The sequence below is a fragment of the Chiloscyllium plagiosum genome, chromosome 14 (assembly GCF_004010195.1).
Source record: "Chiloscyllium plagiosum isolate BGI_BamShark_2017 chromosome 14, ASM401019v2, whole genome shotgun sequence".
Taxonomy (NCBI): domain Eukaryota; kingdom Metazoa; phylum Chordata; class Chondrichthyes; order Orectolobiformes; family Hemiscylliidae; genus Chiloscyllium; species Chiloscyllium plagiosum.
In genome coordinates this window covers 68,945,395-68,973,329 of record NC_057723.1, presented here as the reverse complement: position 1 = coordinate 68,973,329, position 27,935 = coordinate 68,945,395, and the positions used below count along the sequence as shown (strand labels likewise).

The 27,935-nt window shown below is 44.6% G+C and overlaps 1 protein-coding gene across 4 annotated transcripts in view; it reads right to left on the bottom strand.

Annotated features, from left to right (window-relative positions):
• Positions 1–15,622, bottom strand: part of ebf1a (EBF transcription factor 1a) — a 468,187-nt gene extending 452,565 nt beyond the window's left edge. For 2 of the 4 annotated variants that reach the window (XM_043703972.1, XM_043703974.1), the window contains exons 1-5: positions 15,415–15,620; positions 14,621–14,777; positions 14,023–14,086; positions 13,319–13,374; positions 8,893–8,966 (exon numbers count right to left, since the gene is read on the bottom strand). In XM_043703972.1, the coding sequence (XP_043559907.1) occupies positions 8,893–8,966; positions 13,319–13,374; positions 14,023–14,086; positions 14,621–14,777; positions 15,415–15,548 (485 nt within the window). In that variant the 5' untranslated portion in view covers positions 15,549–15,620. Of the gene's footprint in view, positions 1–8,892; positions 8,967–13,318; positions 13,375–14,022; positions 14,087–14,620; positions 14,778–15,414 lie in introns of all 4 variants that reach the window. The other 2 variants (XM_043703975.1, XM_043703973.1) reach the window with 2 other exon arrangements.
• Between the last annotated feature and the right edge of the window lie 12,313 nt (positions 15,623–27,935).

Genomic DNA, 27,935 nt, shown 5'->3' with positions numbered 1-27,935 from the left:
TTCAGTGCGGATGTGAAAGCTGTCACCCTATTGATGCAATTCATGGGCTAACTCTGTGTGTGCTTAAAGGGGAGTGCTCATTGGCAAAATATAACCAAGTCCTGATTCCCTTCAATCCTCAACCCCTCCCCTCCACCTCAATACCTTATGTGCTGCAGTGGACCCCAAACTCTGCAGTTCCCTTCTACAGCCTCTCTGTATTATTATCTCTCTCTGGCCGTTCTGCAAGACACACATAAAGAACTGCCTCTTCCACCAAGCTTTTAGGCAGAGGCCCCAGATATGGACTGGTGTCAGAATCGATCCAATATCATTTCTGTGAAGCGACCTAGAACGTTTTACAATGGTTTCTACACAAATGCGAGTTGTTGTTGTCAGACAGCCTCTTGCCACTGTCCCCCAACCAGGAGGCAACAGCCCGTGTCAAGTTCTGATTCCACAGGCTTCACAGCAAAGAGTAACCCACCCCATCATGGCCATTCTCCAGTTGGGTTTTTGTCAGCTTGTGGGGCCTGTGTGGGGGAAGTGGGGAGGGGAGTGGCCAGCACGAGGGTAGATTCAGTGGAGCAGAAAGAGCCCCTGCTGTTCTGTGCTGCAGCCTGGGCAACATCCACATCAAAACATATTCTCGATGGATAATGACCATCAGCAGGGGTCCCGAGCTGATTTATTCTCCTGCAAAACACAGGGGGCTATCAACAGATATCCCCAGCCGAGAACAACTAATGTCAGCTCAGACTGCCAACGAATAAGAGGCAGCTGTGACTGGAGGGGTTGGTGTCTCAACTTTGAAAGAGAGGGTGGCATTCTGTCCCTGGGCTCCAACTTCAGGGCCTGCGTGGCAGAAATTTACAAGTGTCTTCCTTTTAAAATCTGGTTTGTATATCTGACAATCATTTTACTCTGATTACCCCCTCATTAATGAGTATGATTCAGTCATTGAACCCATTTAAATACCAGCCGAAGGGTAATCGAGCCAAGGAACAGAAGAAACAGACCTGAATATGACAAGCAACGAGGAGGCACACTGACCTCTCACAGCCTTTGAGGGGGGTGGTGGATGAGGGGCACACGTGAAGTACTGAGTACAGTAATACAGAGAATTGAAAACTCATTGTGAATTATTTATACACACTCAATGGGCTCTGGTTGATGTGATTTTACTAATCATTTTTTACCATCTCTAAATGATATATTGTAGATAATATTCATGCTTTCATATAATGTACATTAGTGCTATAAAGTCACATCATTTAAAAAAGAAAGTTAAACTCCCAGACCTTGACTAAACCCATGGCTGTTTTTTTTTTGGCGACCAGAAGACAAGCTGGTTTCACACCATATGGAGAATGGTAGTTGCATAGCAATTAGCTGAGGTGATTAATGGTGAACAGACTCTCATTTTATGCTTCTAACGGAGGGCACAAATGCACCCTAGTGCAAAATCAGCACATCCGAACTTCTCCCGACAATGATGCAGAGTAAGAAAGTGGGTTTGCAATGTGACAACCAAGAGAAGCAGGCAGAGAGGGGTCTACTGCCCCGTGTTCAGGAGCCACAAAGGATTTGCAATTGAAAAGAGCATTAGTGGCACAATGGTTGACAGCTCTCACATCAGCCTGGTCACGTCTAGTAATAAATAAACAGCGCCCCAATAAAACCTTGCTTCAATAGTCAACAATGAAACCTGTAATCTCCCTCATCAGCTGGGTGACCTTTCACAAGGCGCCTTTCTATTTCCAGCCCCCTCACCACACTGAAATATATTATCCATGTGGTGCTCTGTTTCCTAGAATCTGGACCATACGGTGGTGGGAATTTTGGGCACCCTCCCTAATCTGACCTGACCCTCACCTAGGGAGCACTGCAAATCCACAACACGCTAACAGATAGACAAGAGAAGCAGGCAATCGATAGTGTGGGCTCGGCTATTCACTGTGGAAGATAAACTTAACATTATGGAGCAAGGTTCCCACAAATGGAAAAAAAATCAAATAGCCGAGGGAATGAGAGTATTCCCCCACCATTGAAATGTCTGGGTGTTTGTCCAATGTCTCAAGCGATTAAGATGATGAGCCCCTGGGCCATTCAGATCAGGATGGATCCACATTAACTCATCTCAGTCAGGCCCTTGCATTGGAGCGGGAAACTGTGTTGCCAAAATCCACTGGAATTTGCACCCAGGTGGTAGACAACAATCTGAAAGATCATATCACTCCCGCTCCCACCTCCTCCCAACACCAATCAAAGAACCCCAGATTGAATAGCAGCACACTGTTAACACTCAGAGAATCCTGGAGTCAACACCTTCAGATCAAGAGAGGAAAGTTATCAACTAAATGTTAGCCCCGTCTAGCCTTCCCAGGGACTCTCCTGTTTCGTTACAACACCTCTGAAAAGCAACAATTTTCACCTCACATCAAACAGAACCAGAGTGGGGCGGACTCCCACAAGAATTCCAGTTCTGAAAATGTACGTAAAGTTTTCTCAGGGTTTATTTTGCAAACTCAAGGATCCAAATTGACAAACATTCTTCGACCCTCTTAGCAGATTCAGACTCTGGTGTAGGTATCAGCAAAACATCATATTTGTTGCAATGACCTGAGCCTTTTGTATTTCACAATGTTTTGAGTCAATAAAAAGAATCAGACATATTCTTAAGATACAGCTACCCTACTTTTGATGCAAAATTTTGACAAACATAGCCTGAAGTTTAACATCTTAGGTGATAAAATAAAGTAACTTTAAAATTTAGCCAGCATTTTATGGAAACAAAACTGGAACTGTGCTCATCCAGGTTTAATGGAATGTTTTGTAACAAACATAAAAAGATTCACAGTCAGCACCCAGTTACTGTCCAACCCAGAACATGCTATGTATTTGCAGCACATTAGCCTATTAAAACACCTATTCCCTCTTCTATGAACCAAAGCACTTGTAAAGCCTTGAATAAGTCTGGTCTCACTTGGAGAAATATTAAGCATAGAGTTGCCCTTTTAAAATACAATCACTTCTGTCTTTAGATCAATGTAGTATTATTAGAATCTCTTCCCTGCAAATGTTTTCCTTCTGCAATATTGAGCTGACCTTCTCAGGTATAGAAGGATACTCCAGCTGTCTTGAGAATCTAGCTTTTTGAGGAGCGCAGGGGCACTTATTTGTTGAACAACCATAAATCTAAATTATAACAGCAACACAAATGTCTTGTTTTCAATTTTTGTTTCTCTCTCCATTATATTCCCTAGCTTATTCCCTATTCTGTGAATGAATACTGAAGTTTTATTTCATAGGCATTGATACTTCATGAGTGTCCAGGCAGTTTTAGATTACAGCCCAGAAAGTTGGCATCTGTGTGCTAGCTCAGAGCACTTATGGTGCTAAACATACTCCTCATCTCCCAGTGGCAGACTTGTACGTCATGTTATTGTACATTTATAGATGCTAATATTCAAGGAACCTTACAACACAGAGATCATTTCGCCAATCATACATTTACTTTGTCCCCATAGGCCCTAAATATGTTTCCTTTGAAAGTATTTGTCCAATTCCCTTTTGAAAGTACGGCACGGTGGCACAGTGGTTAGCAGGTCGGTGTGGACTTGTTGGGCCGAAGGGCCTGTTTCCACTGTCCGAAAATGTGCAGGTTAGGTGAATTGGCCATGCTAAATTGCCTGTAGTGTTAGGTGCAGGGGTAAATGTGTGGGTGGGTGTGCTTCGGCAGGTCGGTGTGGACTTGTTGGGCCGAAGGGCCTGGTTCCACATTGTTAGTAATCTAGAAAGCTACTACTGACTCTGCATCCACCACACTTTCAGGCAGCACACTCCAGCCAATATAAAATAATATCGGGTAAGCTCCAGAACCATTCAGACCAGAGTTAAGTACATTGTGCCCTTCAGTGGATACATGCAGAGAGAATTCCTTCAATATCCCTGCTGCCAACGCACTCCCACAGACACCCAATACCCCCACACAATGCAAGCAAACTAAACATGTACACACATGAAGGCACTCAATGTAGAAACACGCATTTCCACACACACACACACCATTCTCATCCATGTCTGCATGTGGTTTTCCATCAAGGGCCTGTGGATACCCAGGTCAAATTATTCTATGTTCCTCTTGCTCTAAGAACATTGGCTTGAACATAAGCACACCCGGCTTCTCACCTGTCTGAGCATGCACCAGGAACATTGTATTTTCAGCATCATTCAGTAACATTTATCTGTCTTTTCATGGACTATTTTCCACAATTTATATTTCTTTTATGTCAAGTACAAAATTAGAGCAATCGGTTACATAAAAAAAGGGACAGTATTGCCATATTAAATGCTTTGAAACCTAGAAATGATTGTTGTGATTATATTCCACTGCCTACTATTTCAAAAGAAGCATTGACCTATTTATCTTAAATGGGTTAACTATACTGTTAAAACACCAGAGAAAGAATAATGTAAAATCTCTCCATGGCATCATGCCACTCCATAGCCATGATGATCTCCCATCTTTGGATGCGAGCATAAGAGATACAGTTAGTAAATTTGCAGATGACACCAAAATTGGAGGTGTAGTCGACAGTGAAGAGGGTTACCTCAGATTACAACAGGATCTGGACCAGATGGGCCAATGGGCTGAGAAGTGGCAGATGGAGTTTAATTCAGATAAATGCGAGGTGCTGCATTTTGGGAAAGCAAATCTTAGCAGGACTTATACACTTAATGGTAAGGTCCTAGGGAGTGTTGTTGAACAAAGAGACCTTGGAGTGCATGTTCATAGCTCCATGAAAGTGGAGTCACAGGTAGATAGGATAGTGAAGAAGGCATTTGGTATGCTTTTCTTGATTGGTCAGAGTATTGAGTACAGGAGTTGGGAGGTCATGTTGCGGCTGTATAGGACATTGGTTAGGCCTCTGTTGGAATATTGCATGCAATTCTGGTTTCCTTCCTTTCGGAAAGATGTTGTGAAACTTGAAAGGGTTCAGAAAAGATTTACAAGGATGTTGCCAGGGTTGGAGGATCTGGGCTACAGGGAGAGGCTGGGGCTGTTTTCCCTGGAGCGTCGGAGGCTGAGGGGTGGCCTTATAGAGTTTACAAAATTATGAGGGGGCATGGATAGGATAAATAAACAAAGTCCTTTCCCAGGGGTCGGGGAGTCCAGAACTAGAGGGCATAGGTTTAGGGTGAGAGGGGAAAGATATAAAAGAGACCTAAGTGGCAACTTTTTCACGCAGAGGGTGGTACGTGTATGGAATGAGCTGCCAGAGTATGTGGTGGAGGCTGGTGCAATTGCAACATTTAAGAGGCATTTGGATGGGTATATGAATAGGAAAGGTTTGGAGGGATATGGGCTGGGTGCTAGCAGGTGGGATGAGATTAGGTTGGGATATCTGGTCAGCATGGACAGGTTGGACCGAAGGGTCTGTTTCCATGCTGTACATCTCAATGACTCTATCTCATGATCCTCGAATGTCTGTGGTTCATCAATCCCCAAACCCTCCCCTTCCCATCTCACTGTTACTGCAAGAGCCACCAGTGAGGAAATCCTCCATTCTGAAGCTTCTCCATGCCACATCTGTCCCAATACCTCTCTTCATCCCTTAAAACCGATATTAAAAGAAACATTTTTCAGTTTTCTCTGATTCCTATCATCCAGTTCAACTTAGTTTTTCCAAGAACTTTTCCAACTTGACAAGTCAGTTGCATCAGTGAAGAAGTGCTCTGTTGTCAGAGACGCCATCTTTTGGGTGATCTATTGGATCACATTTATCTGACTGGTGAGACCGTATTATACAGATCAAGGAGCAACCAATTTCTCCAGCGTCCTGGCTAATATTTTGCTTCTACCCAGCTGCAACTCCACCCGGTATAAACCAAAAAGTCATTTATCTCATTAATGCTTGTAAGCCTTTGCTGTACTCAAATTGACTCCCATTTAGTATGTTACAAGTAACTTCACTTCAGAGGTAATTTATTAATTATAAAGTACTCTCCTAAAAATGTGATCATGCATTATTTAAAGACAAGTTCTTTAATTCTATTCAAATATATTTTATAGCTGCTGGTTTCACAATTAGCATTTTCCTCACGATTATAGGTAGTTTCCATTAAGTAAACTAAATAGTGTGTAATTCACTAAGTGGAACAATTTACCTTTTTACCAGGTTAGCACTGATTATCCTTAGCTGATGTTTATATTGTCGAAAACTATGTAGTATTTTAAAATTGCAAATTAATATTTTAAAAGTTTTTTTTCAGAATGGCAAATAATAGCTTTTTTTTCTGGAGCCCAAAAATAGGTTCACCAGAAGCTAGTGTAGCATTGAGAGGTGTGGATGTCTGATCAGGTAATTGCATTAGAATCTACTCACTGGTGAGACTGCGGGTTCCTGCTGTAATATTGCTAACAGTTATCATTACACTTAAAAGGTAGAGAATTAATTTTGTTTAACTTTTCCTGAAATCAGGACTGCCCGATATTCAAATTGAACGTATTTTTATTTCCTCAACTTTCCTTCATTTCCCTTCTGATTATAGCGGCTGTGGAAATCAGACAAATGGGCAGCCGGGCAATAATGGGTCTTTCAAACCTCACTAAAAGCAACTTAAAAGGCATGCAAAGCACGCCAGTGAAAGGGCATAAAATGGTTTCCAGAATCACTAAGTGTGTTGTCGCCTTGTTTATACACTTGCTGATCTAACGCTGAGTCTATAATGCAGCCGTATACAACTAAAATGTTACAAGTTAAGAGACATTCACTGGTTGGTTACCAGAAAGCAGTGTTACGGGTCCATTCTAGCATTTATTATTCATAAGGACCCATTAGTGACTTTAGCAAATGGGTCAGTGGGGTTACTCTGTGCCTGTCAAATATAATGATTTAAATTACTATTTTACTGCTTGTGTTATGGAAGCAGGTAACTATAAAACAATTGTTAGAGGCAATGAAGTCCACTTGCACGTACGCACTTAAAACCAATGTCCAAACGTAATGATTTCACCGAAAGGTAAGAAGCTTGTGATTTTTACCCTTCCTCTCCCGTTTTACGCCACGATTGCTAATTGCCTTCCACTGAATAGGTACTACTGGACACACTGAGATTCTTTGCCTCTGGGCAGTCAGGCCTTATCCAAGGTGCCACGTCCACCACAGCTTCCAACAAAGAGGGTCCATTGGACTGCAAGGGTCGCCTCTCTGGGTGTCCCCTCACCGGGACCCCCCAAAGGCAGTGGACGCCTCCGCAAATATTGACCAGTAGGGGTCACTAACCAGGACTGGGCAACTAGGCTCGTTCTGAATGAAATGTGCATCTCAACATTGCACCGAGATATTGGAGGGAGTGGAACAATATTTGACCCGCTTCATAGAAACACACAAAATTCACCGTGGAATAAGTTCAAGGCGTTTTCGAACTGCATAGGCAATGCAAGCATTTTTCTTCTTTAAATGACATACTTTGGAACAAGGACAATTTCTAGGACAAGCTCCTTGCTGTGTTGTGATTATAGCGACATCATTTTTTTTGTCGGTGCCTCTTATAGCTGCTTTAAGCCTGCGGACCCCAATTCCTGCCACTACACACTCTTTATGGCTTTCCTACAACATGAGCCAAGGAGGTCACGTTCCCGAGATTCCCAGTTACTTTCTCCACATTATTCCCTGGAAACAGCCTGCTGCGGTTTTCCGACACTTAAATTTGTGCTGGAACCACATATGGGAATTTTTTATTTTGCTTTTTTTTGACGGCATTGTCCACTTCCTGTGACTGCTAAAATAATTACAGCTGTTGTAGTTATTATGGGGCAGTTGAAAACTTAGTAGGAATGATATTATGGAACCAGACTGGAATAAATCACTCTCTCTTGCAACAAAGTTCGTCTTTGGACACCCCAGGCTTTAATGCAGTCCAGCTGGGAGCTGGGGAAACATTTATTATAATGGGAGGTTTTTTAATCCCTGAATTTGTTATAATGAGATAAATGTCATTAGTCAGTTGGAATAATTTGTCAAGTCTCGCAAATCTTCCAAGCCAAACAGTGAAATCAAGACCAGAAGGTCGCAAGTCCGATTCCCGGTCTGTTATGAGTTAGGTGGTGCAGTGGAAGAAATTGGTCTCAGTGCCCCTAGGGTTAGAGAGGGAAAACAGCAGCCAGGTTTCCTGTTCCTGACCAGTGTTGGGTGACTCCTGCTGGATGGTGCATGCATTAAGGCCGGCAGAGGACCTTTGAATAAGACCCAGCTCACTGTTCGGTGTGTCCGACATGTTCGTTCGGTTGTTAATTCCCCCGCCCCAAGCATTGTGTCGGTCCGAAACATGAAACAATAATGTAAACTCGATTTGGAAGGCGGGGTGGAGAATTTGGACAATCATTGAACGGGCACCAGTGAGAGGGATAAAAACAAGAGGGGTTGTGGAAAGTGGAGATTATTATTTAATCGAGTTATTTTTAAAACCAACAATAATATTTGTGATGATAGTCCACCACATACTAGGTAACTGGTATTTAATATTCAGTAAAAAAAAAATTGCAACACTCCAGGTGCAAACTATTGGTAAAATTAATGTGAATGTTAAAAGGTAGTTTTTAAAAAATAACAAAGAAATAGACTTCCAAATAGTTTAGGAGGACATTTCAAATCCTACAGTTACTCTTCTGAGGAGTCATTACTTTGGTTTGTTTCTTTAATGAGTACACAGAACAGAGCAAAACAAAATACTGTGGCTGAGGCTGTGGTCGAGGAGGGTACAGTGAATGTAGCTCAGTCTATTGTTTATGCAGTTCAATTCCTGCTGAAATAGAAATTAGTCAACGCTTTGGAAGAAAACAAACAAGGTTGTTGGGGTGGGCGGGGGGATGGAGAGAGGGTTTGGGACATCTCTCAGCTTCCTTACCTGCACATGATCTCATGCGTGAGAAGTACCCGACACATCTCTGGATTCTTATCCTGTCCCTCGTACACGATAGCCTGGAAGAGAAGGAAACTATTATACCCTGGACTGCTGTCTCACCTCTCCCCTCACTCCTCCCGCAGAACCTACGCTTTGTTACCTAATGTCAGGATTTGAACATCATTGACAAAGTTAGCATCTATTTTTCCGCCCGGACATAGTGAGGAGTCTGCAAATGCCGATTCAGAGAACAGTCTGGAGGCAATCAAATTGGCAAGAGACTGGAGACCCCTTTCAAAAAAAAATTATATACAAATTCTTAGCTCGCAACGGTGGAGTGTTGGACTCCAGTACACCGGGGTTCATCAGTTCTCTGGTCAGTAACATAACCACTATATTTTTAAGTGTAACAGCATTGAGATATTCCCAGTCACTGGTCCTGAGGTTAGAATTCCCTCTGCATCAAATTACTGAGCGCCAGAAAAAACATTTTTAAAAACATTTTGTAGGACAGAAATGAATTTTTATGAAACACAGTAAGTAGGGTTGCTCGGAAATATCCAACTTAACAAGTTGCAGAAGTATTGTATTTTATTATAATGTTGTAACTGAATGTTCCCGAAGAAAATGAACAAAACAGGTCAAAATTTGCAGTTTCCTTTCACCGTGTGCCCTCTCTGTTTTTTTTTCCCTTTGCATGTTAACGGTCTGTATTCATGTTCGTTCTAGTATTTACTAAGGATTTCAGTCCCTAAATCTACGCTTTTTTCAATGTCCGCCAAACTTGCTCAAGCGCGATAGGACTTTGAAAACAAAACAGGGTGAGATACTTAAACCGGAGATTTCCCTAGATTTCACCCTGGCGTGTAACCGTTCACTTGGTCAACATTAATCGCCCGGCTGTTTCTCTCGGTTTATTTATTTTTGCGCTGGCGAATCCAGAGTTCCTACTGAGTTCAAACTCGCTAACATTTCCTGGCCAAATGAAGGGACTCAAGGCTAGCCCGGGTCACCGAGACTGGGTTGCAAAGGGCACATTCACATCTCCCTGCTGCCGAAAGGAGCATTTTACAGATGGTCCATAAAGGGAGTTTGCGGGAGTTGGCAGTAATGTTGCACGCCCTGCTGCAGCTATGGTTTTCAAGAACTTGCCGATTTAGCAGCATCTCTCCAGTGATCACTTACTCATCTGCCTGTGTTGCCAATCTGCAACACCCGGTGACCACTGGGTAACAATTCAATGCTGAAAATGAGTGCCACTTAATGTCGGCATGCTCTGAGTAAGTCAGGGCATCTCAAGAAGTTAAGGGAGTGTGGGCCTCCCTTTAATATAATTCACTCACTAAAAGGGCCACGCGAATTGTTCTGTCATGTTACAGTGATAAAACTCTTGACTGCAGACACAGTCGATGAATTCCAGCTCCCGTCTAATTCTTAGACTTTGCAATGATCCTGGTGAGGTATTTTATACTGTACAACTTGGTATAGTTCCCATGTTATACTAACGTAAACAATGGAACGGAATGGAAACCAGCACAGAATGCTCATGACACGGCTCGCTAATTTCACGTTAATTTCCACATTTGCAGAGAGAAAAAAATAAACTCTTAGCCAGAGTGATACATCTCACTGTTGCCCAGATAGAATGCAGCGTCGCGTCTGTGTGTGTCAATAGTGAGGCCGAACACAATGTCATGTCCTGTCGTGATTTTGTTTTGAAAAGGTACAATCGGGAGGAGAAGGGGTCTTTTGAGATCTCTGGCCATCGCAGTGACTTCGGGGCTGGGGAGGGTGGTGGGAGAGGGACCGGGGGGGGGGGTGTGGAGGGGAACCGGGGACGTGTTCTGCTGACTCCGGGCTGCAGACAAAGCTGAGCTGAGCTGAAGAGGAATAGGGCAGCAGATTTGGAGAGATATTCGCCGACAGATGGTGAGCTGTGTTCAGTATGCCACCCCAACTGTTCCCATGTGTTTTATTGTTGTTTCCGCCAGCTCTGTTTTCGTGTGAAAGCTTAACCTGGTTCCCTTGTAGACACACAAGTGAAGCTAACAACAGAGGCAAAAGAACACTCAGGAAAAATAGCGAACTAATCACCTTTCCTGGTGTGGCTTTAACATAAATAAAATAAAATAAATTGTAAAAGCAATATATTAATAAATGATTTAACAAGAGAAATATATTAAATCCAGCAGTGGGAATACACGCCTTGAAAGCAGCGTGTTTGATCAGAGTGCTATCTGGGATTTTTTATACTTCATACATTTTTAATACGCACAGATAATTATTCTTACATTACACATACCGTCAGAGCATGTGAGTAGGCATTTAGAATAATATTCCGACTGACTAGATTTATGTGGGTTCCAAGGCCCCCCTCCCCTCCCATACACACACGCACCGCGATGGTTTAGAGCTGGTACTCTGTGTGTGTGTGAGAGAGAGAGAAACGGAGCTAGAATTAAACAAAATAAAACATTAAGTTTGATGGGTTCAGGATAATCAAACCCTTCGAGGTCAGGCACAGTCGTGGGACCTTATTTTACGATAAGCGAAGTACTCAGTGAAATCACTGTGATTTAAAGGGGATACTATCTCCCGTCTCTAACAGGAGGGAGAAAAACCAAGCTGTTCCATTTCGGGCTATCCTCCAAAGGCAAAATGGGTAATCTATTTGTGCGCGGGGTGATGGGATGGGAGCGTGTGGGGGAAAGGGGGAGCAGAACATAATTGTCCAACAACAACAGAGGGTCCACATCATTATGCAAAAAGTTAACTCGAGTTCATTCGACCTTCTGGCAAGACTACACTCCATCCAGAGATAGGGTGTATTAGGGAAACACTGGCCAAGAAGTTGATGTTGCATTGAGAGTAACGGCGTAACGATCAGTTTGACAAAGATCTTAGGTATTTTTTTGTGGTAGTTGAAAACAAAACAAACATTTGTTTGAATGCGGGTCAATATTTTGTAGAGTTAGAATTGGTCCTTTTCTCTGACTGAGTAGCGCCTCTCTCTCTCTCTCTCTTAGACCTGGTCTGACAGACCTCAATAGCAGGAAATCGCGTTACAGAGAAAAAAAAGTATCAAACGATCCGTGGAGACATTTTCATCACAAAGAGCTGTGTGTTGATGTCCTGGTTTGTCTTAGGCAGGAAACGAGATACATTCAGAAGTAAACGTGGCGGGGATGTGAACATGAAGATTTCACACACACACACACACACACGCAGAAAGTAAAACAAAACGTTGCTACATTACAAAATATTATTTTTTAAAAACTGATAGCCGTTTACAGCCGCCCTGAAATTGCGCTTTTAAAAGACATTTGTACTGATTTGGTGTCGCTGACAGAATTGAAATCTGCTGTACGCTTTGTGGGGATCGAGTTGACACCCTCCAGCTAACAAACCGCGGGAGCATCCTGGAACAGAATTGTTTTTAAAATCATTATTAAGGATATCAATTCCGGAATTAAACTGGAATTGACTCGAGAGCGTTATTTGTCGTTCGGTTAAAACGCTGCCTGTTGACTAACTGAATCTGGGAGTGATTGTACATTCACAGTCGCTGCAATCTCCAACAAACTGGACTACTCAGTCCTTGGGGCGGGTGGTTAACGATAACGGGAGAGCCAGCTAACCTGGCGAAACGCACAAAAGTCAGTTAAGTCAAAGTGCCCGGCGGACGCTGTTAGAAAGAACAACTTCTTCAGTTTTGTTCGGAGACGTGGCTGTTTCGCGCACCCGCTTTAAAACACACACACACACACACAAACACACACCCACACACACATACACACACACACACAGCCCGTGAACTGGAGTGAAATGATGGGTATCGATCTGCATAAATACGAAAGCCAAACAAAACAAATCCTCCAACGATTTACACTCAAAGTGCCCTGAAATATTTGCACGTTTTAAACTTCCTCAACTTGAAGGGGGTCGACCCTGAAGGGGACATTCCAACAACTGTCACCACCTCCAACGTGAAGAGGAGTTTTCTTCCTTCTCTCTGTGGGGGTGAGGCCTCCCTCTGGCAATGTTAACAGCGTGGAGAGACTCCCCCTCCCCACCACATCCTTCTCTCAGCCCCCTCTGCCTCGTGGGCTTGTCAAACTTTTTGTTTTGTTCCAGGTAAATTTATTTTTGTTAAATTTTCACTCAGAAAGATCGGGCCTCTTTCGGAGTCTAACTTGCTCACAGCGCAGCCTGAACTTGCCCAAAACAGAGCCATAGTTTCCTTGGCTTTGACGTTTCAGAATAATTGTAAGTTTTGTTTCAATATATATCGGAGGGCCAATAGCCTCGCTATCTCCAGGACGTGTAGGTTAATTCGAACCCCTCTGGACACAATTCAAACCTTATTCTTGTCTTACATGCTTCTATTTATATACAATTCCTGATCATTTTACGTCAGATATCAGCTTACCTGCTTTGTCATCGAGTCGATGAGGCGTACGTACAAGTCCTGCTCGGTCCTTATCCCTAAATATTACAACATATTACAGATTGTCAATATAAAGGCCTCACTCAGAAAATGTCATGTCTGTTAGCAGTTCTTTAATTGTGGCTTTCACTTCAGGAGCGAACATTCCCCAACCATACCCAGGCACAGAGCAGTAAATCCGGGTGAAAGTGTTGATCCACATGGATAAAGGGATTTGTGGAGATTTTTCAGAAGGTTAGGGGGGGAAATTGAAGGCGGATAAAAATGGGGATGTGTGCTTTTAAGTAACATGGGCAGTGTAAATACTTCACTGATTCAAAACTGGCTTTCTGGAGCACTCTTTAAACCTCCCTCAAACGCAAATCGAATGATTAAAACTCATTTTTATAGAAACAATGCTAAGCCTCGTCGAGACACAGATGTCGGGGACTCCGATGAGATACATGACCCTAATGTTTTTTCAAGATAAAATGTATGATCGAGAGAGAGAGGCTTGGGGGGTGGGAGGGGGGGGGGGGGGGGGGGGGAATAAAGTGTGAGTTTAAACTGTTTGAAGCGACATGAAATGCAAGGTCTGGCACACGGGACAAGTAACAGAGGACGGACGGGCAGGTTACTGGGTGATCTGGGTTTGAACGATGGAAATTGCCCGCACCCATTCCCGAAGTTAGCCGAAAGCCACTTACCATTGCTGTAGAGAAGCTGTAATCTGTAGTGAATCCCGTTATTGGTCTTTTCACCACCGATTTCCTGAAACATTATTTTTTAAAGATGCCGGATTTTAGACAGAGAGAGAGAGAGAGAAAGTCGTGCTAAATAAAGCCAAATTTCAATTAAGATACCTTCTAAAGTTGTCAGGTTTTAAACACGCGAGATTCTGATCTGAGCGCCCAGTCCCTCACTCAATCAGTCCTTGGTATATTTTATTATATTTAAATCTGAATGTTTTGGTAAAAAGATGATTCCCCCAATTTAATATAACGGACGGGTCAAAGTTAAGCGTCTGTAGACTATGTATTTATATCTGTTTACGTAGAGGGCTCTGTACAGATACACATTGCACATGTAACGTTACAGTTTTCATTATACCCAATACATTTCTAAGTCCTTTTTTTTGCATCAAGTGGAGAGTTAAGCTGTTAAGTTGGGAACAATTTTTTTTAAACGCGTCTTAGTTCAGGCGGCTCTATAGTTCCACCCCCAGGAACTTGGCCCCCGGTCGTTTCCGACAAACTTCTACCTTCCGAGCACACACACACACACATATACACGAAATACACTTACTTTATCTTTCTCCACGAAACCCACAAACGCTGTCCGCTCAATCTCCACCGGCTGGCCTTGACGGTCGTACAGGGCCAGCACAAAGTGGAAGAAGTTGGATTTCCGCAAGTTGGAGGGCGGCTGCTTCTCGAAGTGAGCCCGGGCCAGACCAACGCCACTGCGGGCAGACAAGACCAAGATGAGCCGGGAAAACACAAAGCAGCCGGAAAAAATTAAAATAGCCTGCAAAATCGCCCCTTCCAAAGAGTAGGTTAAAAATACAATCTGCATCTTTTTTATTCAAAGAAAAAGAATTCTCAGTAGCACTAGATAAGAAGATCCCAACACTTAACCATTCACTAATTGAGTTGTACTGTAGTGTCAGCGTAAATGTTTAAAGAGCGGTTCGGGCAACCAACTTCTGGGCTGTTAGAAGTAGCGTTATCGTGTGTGTTTTTCTTAAAATAAAAGAGAACGGGTATTTTTAAGTTGAGCGGTTTAATTTAAAGTTAGCGTCTTGACTGAAGCAGCCAACATAACGGGGAAAGAGGGAATATAGGGGCATTCAATTGTTATCAATTCATCGAAAATAAAACACAGAAAGGACAACCCAGAGCAATAAAAAAGACACACACACAAAACCCCACAGCAGGACGGCAAATGATGGGAAATCAAAGATGTCAGAATTTGAAAAATATATCTGGCCCGTCTCTGACCTGCAAAGAGCTTCGCCAGATCTACGATAAATAGATTTGCGACAAAATATTGTGCGCGCGTGTGTGCGCTCAAAAACTGAGGGAAATATCATTGCTTACCTCTGAGCGGCCGAGGTTGCATCCATAATACCGGTTCCCTGCATCCAAGAGCGGACAGTGTTCATGCCGCTTCCCAGAGGTTCTTCCTTCATGTTGCCTCCGCTTCGCTGTATGTTTTCCTGAATACCGAACATGGAAACACGCTTTTCTGTTTTGGTTTGGAATTCTCTTTTCCTTCGCTTCCCTTCCACCACCTCCACCACCAACACCTCCCCCCCCCGCCCACCCCCCCAACTCTCTCTGTGCTCCTCGCCGCCGCCAGAAACGCGGCTGAAGATGTCCCGACGCAAGTCTCTGCCAAGAGGGTGCGTGAAAACACGGAGTAAAAATTGCGGGTGATGATATCGGAACTGTGTGGGTCCGCCTGCTTCTCTCTCTTTCTCATACACATACACACAAACACATACACACACACACACACACACACAGAGTTGTGGGAGGGGTAGGGAGGAGGGGGTGGAGGGATGAGAGAGAGAGAGGAGGGGGAGACACAGAGAGAGAGAGAGAGAGGAGACACACACACACACTCACTTACTACCGGTTGGTGATTCGCAGAAAGTATTTCCTCAAACCACCCCTCCCTCCCCCCCCACCCACCCCCCCCACCCCGAAGAGGGGGTGAGAATGGGCTGGCGAGGAGGCGGTAGCAGGTGAGATTTGACAAACACAAAATTAAAGCCGAGCTTTCAAACACCCAAGTGTCATCATCCAATTGGAAGCCTTAAGTTTATTTTCTCTCTCTCTCTCTCTGTCGGTGTGTGTGTAATGTGTGTGTCCCTGTGTATTCACAAACGTCGTGCCTGCCAGTCCTAGCGAATGAATGAGCAATGTTGCTCCGCCGAGTTCTTCCCTTGTGAATGATGCTGGGTTTGTTTTTTTTTGGAAAAGGTTGGGAGGGGGTTGTAGAGAGAGAGGGAGGTGTGGGTGGGAGGGATGGGTGTTCTCTGATTTCGGGTTGGGAAGACGGAGTGGGCACAGAGGGAGTGGGTAGAGAGGAGACAGTATAATGGGAGCCGATTGTCCCCGGAGGAATTCACATTTCCCCCTGCCTCAGATATAGCACCAAATACCTCTCTCTCTCTCTCCCCTAAGGCAACAAAATCTCGCCCCCCACCCCGCCCCCACCCGAAAGGGTCAGAGCTGCTGAGGGTGTGAGGGGAGGGGGGGGGGGGGGGGGTGGGTGATGAAGAGGATGGGCGATGACTACCAAAAATGGCGTGGAAAACCCCGCCCTCCCACCCTAAGCCAATGGGTTGGTCTGCCTCTGTATAATGGACAGGAGGAGCTGACAATAGGGTAAATGGTGTTTTGTTCTCTTTTTCATATTTGGTATAACGAAGCCGTAAAGGTACGCAGCATTTACCGTTTCAAAATGCGGAGCGTCCCGTCGGACTTTTTCCATTGCTTCTCCGGGGCTGGACTGATTGAAACTCACGCACACACAAAAAAAGGGAATGAAATATTTTAATATTTTGTTGTTCTGAGCCACACGTTCTCAAACTGCCCTCCCCGGGCTCGGAGAAATTCTGAAACTAAATCCCACGAGGATGGCCGGGTCTATTTCACTGAACTGATACCACAGAAAGCAAAAGCAAAATCATTTCCTCCCCAACCCAAAAAAAGCAACTTCATGTGGAGTTTCGGCTCCCTGTCTGGGAACGGCTTGTCAGGGTACACTGACCAGCTTCATGGGATCTGTGCGGCAGAGTTTAGAAAATGCAGAAATCCAGCTTTATATTATATGTATATTTATAAATTATATTGTATACTTATATATATTTCTTTTAAAATACTTTTTATAAAAATTAGGAAGTTATTTGGACAAGTAATAAGCAATGTAATTATTTATCATCAATGAGGGCGGTTAACAATGTAACAATAGGAGCTGCCGACTTATACATTCAGGGCCTTAAGGTGATGGGACGTGCCTGGGGTGGGGTTGGAGAAATGTTAGAGTGAATCCAAGTAATGTATACACACAGGTATATGCACACACACATACAGAGAGAGAGAGAGACACACACGCACATACTCACACAGACACACATACAGTTACACACACAGTTACACTATGTTGCTGGCGATGCTTTGGCATCATGTAACTGGGTGTTTAAATTGGGGATTGTTTTTAACTAAAAATGATAGTGTCACATCTGAATTGCAACCTTCGAAACACAGGAGCTCTATACGAAATTACGGCGTCCTTCCCCGCCGGCTAACACAGGGCTAACTTGAAAAACAGTCTTTTTTTTGACAACTGTTTCAGAACGCACGCACCTCTCCTCAATCTAACAGGTAGCCACATGCAACGTGGTCCCGGGTCCGTCGCCGTTTCTCCCACAGGACTGAATACAAGTCAAGCAACAGACTGGAGTCACTAACCACTCTCCCCAGCCCTGGAAATGACACCCTCCACCCCCTCCCCTCCAGACCCTGAGAGAGAGCATTTTGAAAACCCAGTTTCTCCTGTCTGCAGCCTGTAGTTTAACACCGGCTTCAAATACCTCATCGGCAAATGAGCGACAAATTCAGAAGTGCAATCAGTTGTAGATACTCGTATTTCTGATTTGGTGTGTATGAGTGTGTGTGTGTGAGAGAGAGTGTGTGTGTATGTGAGTGTGTGTGTGTGAGAGTGTGTGAGAGAGAGAGAGTGTGTACGTGAGTGTGTGTGTGAGAGAGAGTGTGTGTATGTGTGTGTGTGTGTGAGAGAATGTGTGTGTACGTGTGTGTGTGAGTGTGTGTGTGAGAGAGTGTGTATGTGAGTGTGTGTGAGAGAGAGTGTGTGAGAGTGTGTGTACGCCAGTGTGTGAGAGAGAGAATGTGTATGTACGTGCGTGTGAGAGAGAATGTGTGTATGTGAGTGTGTGTGAGAGAGAGAGTGTGTGTATCTGAGTGTGTGTGTGAGAGAGAGAGAGTGTGTGTGTGAATCCCCTCCGACCCCGATTTCAGGGGAAATGCTGGAACATTAGCAAGGGGCAAGCCGCGGGTGGCATATCACAATGGGACTGAACCTGCTAAACCACGGAGTTCAGCTTTCCCAGCCCCGCTGCATCGAATTCAGACAGTTCTGTAGTCTTCACTTAGAGAAAGGGGCAATAGACCTGAAGGTCCAGTCAACAATAGGGAACAGCCTTTGTACAGGTACAGGTTTAATGTAACAGCTTCCTTTGAAAGGTCTGTGAGTACAGGTGGAGGGGTGGCGGAGAGCTGGAAAGGTGGCCCAGTACTAACACTTCTAACATCCAACTCTTGCTGAGAACTATGATGTTGCAGGCTGTGCTGTGTGCTGTGTGCAAACTGGTGCTGTGTGATTTTTAACAATGTTGCAGACAGCATTGGGACTGGTGGGCACTGTGTTAGCCACGGCTTTGTGGATTTGAGAGGGGGAAAGGCTGTTCGCTCTGCCATAGGACTGACATGAGAGTAGGGTGTGCTGTCTCGATGTAACAATGGATAGAAAGGTTTAATAACAAAGGGAAACAACTACACTCCACTTTCAGGCAATATTTACGCAGGCACCCTGAAAGGCCACATCAAATAGCGGCGCAGAATCTTGTCAAATTAAATTAATCTAAATTCATTCGCAACTTGTATCATAATTGGACTAGACTGTTGCTAAACTCTCGTTAAAATCTCCAGAATCGACAACGGGAGACTGCTATCACTGCATTGTATCCCGGGGAATCTTTTTTCCTCTTAAAAAAATGACTTTATTGCGAATATAGTTCATGTTACAAGCGATTGGAACCAGAGCGGGTGTTACAGATTCCATTTATTATTGGAGCCATTCTCCAGGAGAGTCACAGTTCCACTCTCCTTATCAAAGCTCCAAACAGCTTTGTCAAATGATGATGATGTTTGAAATGTATAAAAAAGGTGTTTTTCTTCCCTCTCGACTTGGCACGTAAATGGAGGTTTTGTATCGAATAGTTAGTTTCTCTGCCCTCTGAAAGGACACTTTATTTCAAACACACCAAACTATTAAACGATAGTTACTGGTCAATAATATTGGAAATGAAGTGATTGCTTCCAGCCAACATTAGACATCAAATTCCTTCCAGAGAGTCGAGTAGAGGGTTGAATGAATTGTCTCTCTTTGCGCCTGGTTAGCGGGAAATAACCCTAATTTTCCCCCTTCATTGTAACTGAGCAAAGTGGCTATTTCTCGAGAATATTGAATTGTGTCGAGATCCTCTGAATTTTAAACGTGACAGTGGCGATGCACAAGTTTGTAATTCGCCCTGTGGCTGAGGGAAACGCTACCTCTTCCGAAATTAACACGCCTCGAATTAACTCCTCGAAAGTCAAAGCGTTAGAAATCGCAGCGCCGTTCGGCCCTAAGACCATCCTCAGTGCTGGACCTAGTTGGTTTTTGTTTGCTGCCCGGGTCGTGGTAGCGGGGGGAAATTCTACTGGCGAAAACACGGCCCCTACATTGCCCCGCGATCCGTCAGGGACCAGTCTTTTTTTTCTCTCAAGACTGCAGTCAAGTATCTCGCCCTGTTCGCTCAAAAAGGCTGCTAGACCCAGGAACGGGTCTCAACACCCCCTCCCCTTCCCTCCCCCCCCCCCTCATTCTCCACTCCGTTGTTGCCAATACAGCTCTCGGTCTTAGCTGGAACTGAACTACTGTCAGCGCTTGGGCAGTGATCCATCCCGGGGACAGGGGACTGGATCCTGGTCAGTGATCCATCCCAGGGACAGGGATTGGCTCCTCGTTAGTGATCCATCCCAGGGTGAGGGACTGGACCCTGTTCAGTGATCCAACACAGGGAGAGGGCACTGGATCCTGCTCAGTGTGCCCCAGGGAGAGGGGACTGGATCCTGGTTACTGATCCATCCCAGGGAGAAGGGGACTGGATCCTGGTTAGTGTCCCCCAGGGAGAGGGGACTGGATCCTGGTTAGTGATCCATCACGGGGAGAGGGCACTGGATGGTCAGTGACCCCCAGGGAGAGGAGACTGGATCCTGGACAGTGATCTATCCTGGGGAGAGGGAACTCCCCTTGACTGCTCGTATTTCTTTTGATTATGTTCAAATTGAGTTGTCAAGCCGAGAGAATACAATTTAAAAACAAACAGCCGATCATTATGTGAAATAAAATATGACATTTTAAAAAAGAGTTTTTGGCAAACTGCAGTCACCTAGCACATCCGAACCCCGCTTTAACAATCCAACCTCAGTAATCGAGTCCTTGCTGTAATCAGTGCAGGTACAGAAAGTTCATTTGGACCCCAAGGTCCAATCACAAACCACCTCAAGATTTGGGAGAGGTTGGCCAATAGTGGAAAGGGGAGCAGGGCGATCTGGAAAACGGGAGAAGGACAACGAAATGGGCTGGGGGTTAAGGGAATTGGACACGAAAGAATGAAACACCAGAGAGGCTGGGTGAAACGTCCGCGCCGGTTACAGGTTTGGGTACCAGAGAGTTAGAGACAGAGTTGTGTCAAGCGACAGAGCATTCTGTGCACAAGCGCGCCATCTAACGGCTAGCTGGACCCAATACACAGCAAGAAAGTTGTCCCAAAACTTGGAGCCTTGCGGACCGAGCTGTAACTAGCAAGATACGATCAAATCAAAGTGTCTGAAGAAACAGGAGATGTTTGAAAAGAATAAAGCATTCTGTAAATAGCGTCTCCTTGATAATTCCTGGTACACATTGGGTCAGGACTTCTTTTGAAGCGCTTTGAGCACCTGTAACCAAGGCCACCAACGCCAAATACCGGGAATCCGACTTCACAAACTCCCCAACTTTACAAAACTGAATTAATTTAGAATGTACTGTTTACCAAAAACAAAGTTAATGAATCAAACAGAAACAAGGGAGAGCAGGCAAGAGAATTATTGAGATAGGACAGTTCAGAAACCAAAACAAATGAATAATCAACAAGAATGTTAAAAGGGCAAGTCTTGCTTGGTCAACCGCATCCTGTTGCCTTTGAAGAGGTAAGAAAGTTGACGCGAGTAACACAGTAGATGTAATATAGCTGGATTTCCTTCAGTAAATTACCGCAAGGTAGACAAGTGAATTAAGTTGGAGGATGTGGAGACAGGGCACACATATCATAATGGACAGTTAGCTGGACGAAGGATAAAAATCAGAGAGTAGGGGTCAAGTGTAGTTATTCATAGTAGCCAAAAGTAGGAAATGCAATTCCACAAAGCTCAATGCTAGGGCTACTGTTGTATGCAATTTGTAGCAATAATTTAGATTTTGGAATCAAACAAAATTGCATTTGAAACTGAGGAAGCCAATAACAAATTAGAAGACGTTAATAAACTTTCAGAATTGATTTAAACGTGGTAAATTAATTTCAATACAGGTGAGTATAGGTTATTACACTCCTTTAAGAGAAATATGGAAGATAAGATGTAATTGACTTGGAGAGGAGGGCAGGGATCTGGAAGAGCAAACTTCCAAATCCTTGAACCTCTGATAAAGCTGAGCAAGGCCTTAGGTAAAACTTTGTTTTAATTTCAAAAATATACTTTATTCATAAAATACTTTGATGATCTGTACAACTGGACATGCCATACATATGTAAACATTCCATTTGTTTGCATACCGAAAACAGAGTAATCATTCCTATTTTCAGGTCTGTACAATTACATTTTTAGCTGAGGCGTCAGCAGAGCCCAAATGACTGCGCGGGCCCCCTGTTCTTCTTTAGGCAGGCAGATGTTACACGGTGGTCTTTCCCCACCGCGCCCAAGTACTTGTGGAGGCATATAATTGAAAAGCTGAGATGCAATACTAAACTTGTATCAAATCTTGATTAGATCACATTTGGAACACAGTGGGCAGTTCTAATAGCCATATTATAAGCTGTACACAGAATCACTGCAGTGGGTGTAAAAACACATACAAGGATGAGACCAAAAATACAAGGTTACAACTATTAGGGAAGGATGAGCAAGTATCTTTATCCTTGAATGAGAAAGTAGAGAGGTAGCCTATTGGAAGCCTTTACAATTTGCAGTGTTTTACTCGATTAGATTTAGTGTGTTTCTAATCCTGAGCAAGAACAAAATGTGATGTCATCAACATAAGATAGTCACCCAAAATGAAATTGGGATTTCAGAAGAAACTCCTTTATTCAGAAATAGTGAAAAATGTGGAACTTATTCCCCCACAAGGAATAGCTAAGGTGAACAGTATAGATGCAAGTAAAGGCAACAAAGTCAAGCCCATAAAGGGAAAGGGGATAGGAAGATGTACTATTGCCATTCAATAAGGAACTTGACATAAGAATTGACATTCAAATTTATAGAAATACAAATACACACAATTTTGCAAGATTACATATACAAACATATATAGGAATACATCCAGATGTGCACACGTGCTTTCATATGTACATATATAGCAGCCTATGCATTTAGACTGTTACCTAAATAAAATGCTGAAAGTACAGAACAAATACAGCTATAACGTTTAGGAGAACAAATTAACCATTTAGTGCACTTCTACCTATGACTGGTACGGACTGTTGACAGACAAATGAACCATTTTTAAAGATTAAACAAAAAGAAATAGGGATCAGAATAAGAAAAAAACATGAGGCAGGTATTTGCTTATCATGAACATATCAATAAAGAACAAGAGTAGGCCACTCGGCCCCTCGAGCATGCTAGGCCATTCAATAAAATCATGGTTTTAATCTCAACTATACATTCCTGCATGTCTCCAACAATCTTTCACACACACACCCTTGATAATCAAGAATCTTTCTAGCTCTGTTTTTAAAGTATTTAAACATCACCTGAAGTATTTAGTGTTTTAGTGGATTTAATGATTGTTGTAAAAAATGCCGTGAGAAGATTTATAAGAGATGGATGATGCAGCAGTGTTATCTCAAGTTCGGAAGTGAAATAGCATTAATAAGTTTAAAAATAAAAACAGTTCCAGAGACTACCTTGAAAAATCAATGAGAGAAAAGGCCAAGAGAACAAGGAGACAGCTGGGGTCAGGAAGTTGCTGCATTCAATAGTATTAACAGAGAGAAGGACACAGCTTCTAAAGCTGGTGATGAATGTGTTTAAGGAGCTACAGAGGGCTTAAGGTTGGAAGGTTGAATGGAAACTGAGCCCAGGTATGTTGAGTGGTGAGGCATTTAGATGGAGCCGGGTGGAGGTATACTGTGTTGCCGTCAAACAAGCTACCTTTGGTCGACGGCTGAAAATTGACTTTAAGGCGTATCCTGTGTTCACTTGATTCTTACAAAGCAAATCTCCCTTCAGTCCAGGTGTTCCCTCTCTCCTTCCCTCCAATTCCCCCATCACCGCCCTCCTCCTCGTCCCAAACCCCCATCACACACACACACTTTTGCACTCCGACTTCCCGTTCACTAATTTTCTGTCCCAATATTTTGGGCTCAAGAGATGGGATTAATTGCGCCTCTAATATTAAAGAGAAATTCCGGGAGAATAAAGCGCAGGATGGGATAAAGCAGATGGTAATTTGGAAAGGGAGTGAGGGCTAAGTGCTGAAAGTTATCTTGGTCTTTCCCTGTGCAGCTCCATTTCCCAGCGGCTGTGCCCGGGAATGCTCACCTCCCCATTCCCATATCAACACTGACCTCCAGCGGCTGAGTCTGGCTACGACAGAGCGAGGACTCCGAGGGGAGAAGCCGGGGGACATTGACTGGGGTCGCTTCACAGAGTGCAATTTGATCTGTGCGCCTGAATGAGCATTTTTAACGGGCTTGTTCCGGACCGTTCGAAACAAACCCCTGACCACTCCACTCCCCTATCCCCATTTCCACGTTTCAACCATCAGCGAGAACAGCTTCGTTATCGAGAATTCAAATAAATGCGGGAGATGCCAATGTTATTTTAAACCCCAGTTCGTTCTTTTTTAGAGGGTCTTAAATTGCCCATTTAAAATTAATAGACAAACCCCCGCCCTATAAGGACACACAGTCTGTCCCCCAGTGCACTATCCCTGTAATTTAACCAAAGCAAGATGAAAAGTCTGTCAAGACCAAAGTGTACGTGCAGACCGCAGGGTTGGGGGGGGGGGGGGGTGCGGCTGTGTGGGGAAATTGAGAATATTGCCTGCAACGGGTGTCAATAAGAAAGCATCCGCCTTAATGACTATTTACAGCGAGTAAATAATATCCCAGAATTGGGTCTGACTTCTCTCCCTCTGTCTATCTGGTTGCCCACGCAAGTTCCATTGTGCGCGCTATTTTAATGAGGTTTGAACTGGCCTGGACTAGGATAGTGGGGTGGCCTTGCAGTAATACAATGTGACGGCTGTCCCTGGGCTGTGTCCCACAGTGTGTCGGAACACCATAGCCCTCAATGAACAGCAAGCAGCCTGCACCAAACATCTCCTCCCGTCAGAATGCCCCACTCAGTGGTTGATACATGCTCTGCAAACGCTCTCATGTCATGTGGGGGGGGGGGGGGGGGGGCAAAAAGCTTTCAAACTTAAAAAAAAGGTTGTCTTGACAGCGTCAGAAATCGCAGGCGAAGCTCAGCAGAGGAGATGACCTGGGGGTTGCTGTGTGTGTGAGAGAGAGACTCCCTGAAATCCTTGCAGAGAACTTTTGCCCGAAACGTCGACGCTCCTGCTCCTCGGATGCTGCCTGACCTGCTGTGCTTTTCCAGCACCACTCTAACCTTGACTCTAATCTCCAGCATCTGCAGTCCTCACTTTCGCCTGGCGGATCTCAGCAGGTCCGGGCAGCGGGAAGTGCGCGGAGTTAGCGTTTCCGAGTCCGGTGAGGCTCCTTCAGAAATTCTGTCCCCTCGGAGCAGCCAGATCACCGGGCCTGGTGGAACCCGCAGCGGAATTCGTTTTCCCGGACCCGTCACACGGTTTTACCGCAAGGCCGTCCCAGACCAGGCCAATTCAAACCTGAAATTAAAATAAAGCACTCACTGGAATTTGGCGTGGGTAGACTGAGGGAAAGAAGTCGGACACAATTCTGGGCCATTATTTACTCGCTGTAAATAGTCACCGTTTGCGAACCACGCAACCCAGCAGCTAAATTGTACACAACATGCTCCCAAACGCTGCAACGACATCGGTTTTGGCGATGCTGGTTTGCTGGAGACCGAGCTGAGCTCTCCTGCAATACTGTCCATGTTCCTCCCCTCCAAGGACCTCCGTTTCCCTGGAAATAGACTGGCATTTTTATCCAAGCCGCTCCCCGCATCCCTCTTTGCCCAGGGTAGAATTTGTCAGCGGCTTTACCCTCAATGACGAACTGCGCTCACAGCTCTGATGTGCACGAAGGAACAGCGCTCCGAAAGCGTGTGCTTCCAAATAAACCTGTTGGACTATAACCTGGGGTTGTGTGATTTTTAGTTGCGATATGGGGAATGGCCAGCTTTACCCAGGCGAGTTTACAAAGCAGCAGGCCCGGAAGATCCAGCGTAATTCTCAACAAAACGTGTTGACCGTCCGGCTATGTAATCCCCGGTCCCAAAGCCGCTATTACAGACGGTGTGACCCCTGTCGGATTCCCCCACGGGATGGTCACGTTTGTGGAGGGCAGTTTGGTAAAACCACTCTGCCTGGGCAGTGTTGGTCATACAGATCCCGAGCACGGTGGAGAGGGGTTGGAATACCATTTAAACACTGTAGACCTTTAATACATTGTGAGCTGAGATGTCACATTTTTATAAAACCTTAAGTTATCTCGAGAATGTGACTTAAAATAAGTTCTGGGATTTACATATTAATGAGCCTGAAACACATTCTAAAACTTGAAGGACTTATTTAACAACAATCTAGGTTTGTTTAAAACAATATATCGTTTTAATTGTGATCTTTTGCTATAAATTCGGTGTCTTATGATCCTGCCCCACTAACTACTCGATGAAGGAGCAGCGCTCTGAAAGCTAGTGCTTCCAAATAAACCTGTTGGACTATAACCTGGTGTGTGATTTTTAACTTTGTACACCCTAGTGCAACTCCGGCATCTCCTCGTGATTTAAAACTCGAGCAACTCATCGAGGAATGCCATCAAACTTAACAGAAATGACAGCGAGAGAATCTCAGCAAGTCTGGCAGCATCTGTAGGGAGAGAGAACGGGTTAACGTTGCGGGTCATGAACATACAGAGAGGCATTTGAAGTTTTGCAAACGTGTGTCGAGTTCCCATTTGCACGTCCATAGCCAATCGCAGAGTTAAAAAAAAATCCTCTACATCGGGATGGTGGAAAGGCACGGTGGCATTTTCTTTTTTTTTGTTTTCTGACAATCAACAGGCTTCAGTTAAAGTAAGACAATTGCTCCAATTGTGCTCCCCCTGCTACAGCTTAGGTCTGATGGAGCGAGAACAGAAAAGCTCGTGTATCTGGACGCAAACCCAACATTTATTTTCGATGTATCTCGGCATTCAGTCTGTCAAAGTCCTCATGGTTCTCGAAACCATTTCTACAGACTGGCGGACAAAAAAAACTCAGCCCTGTCACGGAATCCATCCAGAAAGGAAAGACTATGAGAAATGTGCAGGGGTCACTGCCGAGGCTGATGGACACAAAATCTCTTTGATTCACTTTTTTAAAAAAAACAGCTTCAAAGCTCTGCAGTGCCTCAGTGACACAAGAAACAAATCTGGGGGTGGTGGGGGTAAGGGCTAGTTTCTGCACATGGCACTCTGAAATGAATAGGTCCTCGCCTTAATGCAGCCCAGACACCGGAGTATAGTGGCCCGCGTTAAACCAGCGCCTCACGTGGAAGGCAGATCGACTGCTTCCGACCGGACCCCACGCCAGCCCGACCCCCGCCCCCAAACCCATCACATCTTGAGTTCGAGTCTTTCAACTGGAGAGGGTCTCTGCAATTGCTAAATCCAATTTAACTGTGCGGTAAGCTGGAAATAAATATCTATGCATCTCTCCAGACAGGAGCCTGTGCACAGTTTCAGAAAAAGTTGAAACGCTGGTTTCTTGAAGAGGGGCCAGCGCAGATCTGAAACCATTCGCCAAATTACTCGGGTCCGCCCCGAAAGGAGCACCCCCCCCTCACCCTCCTCACCCCCCAACCCAGTGACGCCGCCTTTCGACTGAACCCAGCATCATACTCACGACAGCATCGCAAAGACCTCTACCCAACCCTATTCACCTGCTTTTGTCCTCGGTTCCCCGGGATAGTATGTTCCCAGAGAGCAGGCTGCATTCCTGAACCGGTTACACTTGTGTGGTCTGCTGGCACTAACCCTCACGCTGACAGCTTCGACATTGTTGGGGTGGTGGGTGTGAGTAGTTTGAGGGGGGAAGCTAACACCATCACAGCCCCCCGGCATTCCCACCCAGGCAACTTTCAGTAATTTGTTCCAAAGGACCAAGCGCAGTCTCCCTCAGCCGGGTCATTGCTGTTTCAATTGCCCCTACAGTTGTACAGTGTCACATGTGAGTTTATGATATTCTGAGGATTTCAGGGCGTGCAGGATGCGGCATTTCTGAGAGTGATCCCCCCCGCCCCGCCCCAGTGAACGGTCGGGGCTTTCTAAAGACCACCCGATCTGAAAGCCATCAGATTTCGCTTGGCCTAAATAACCCGC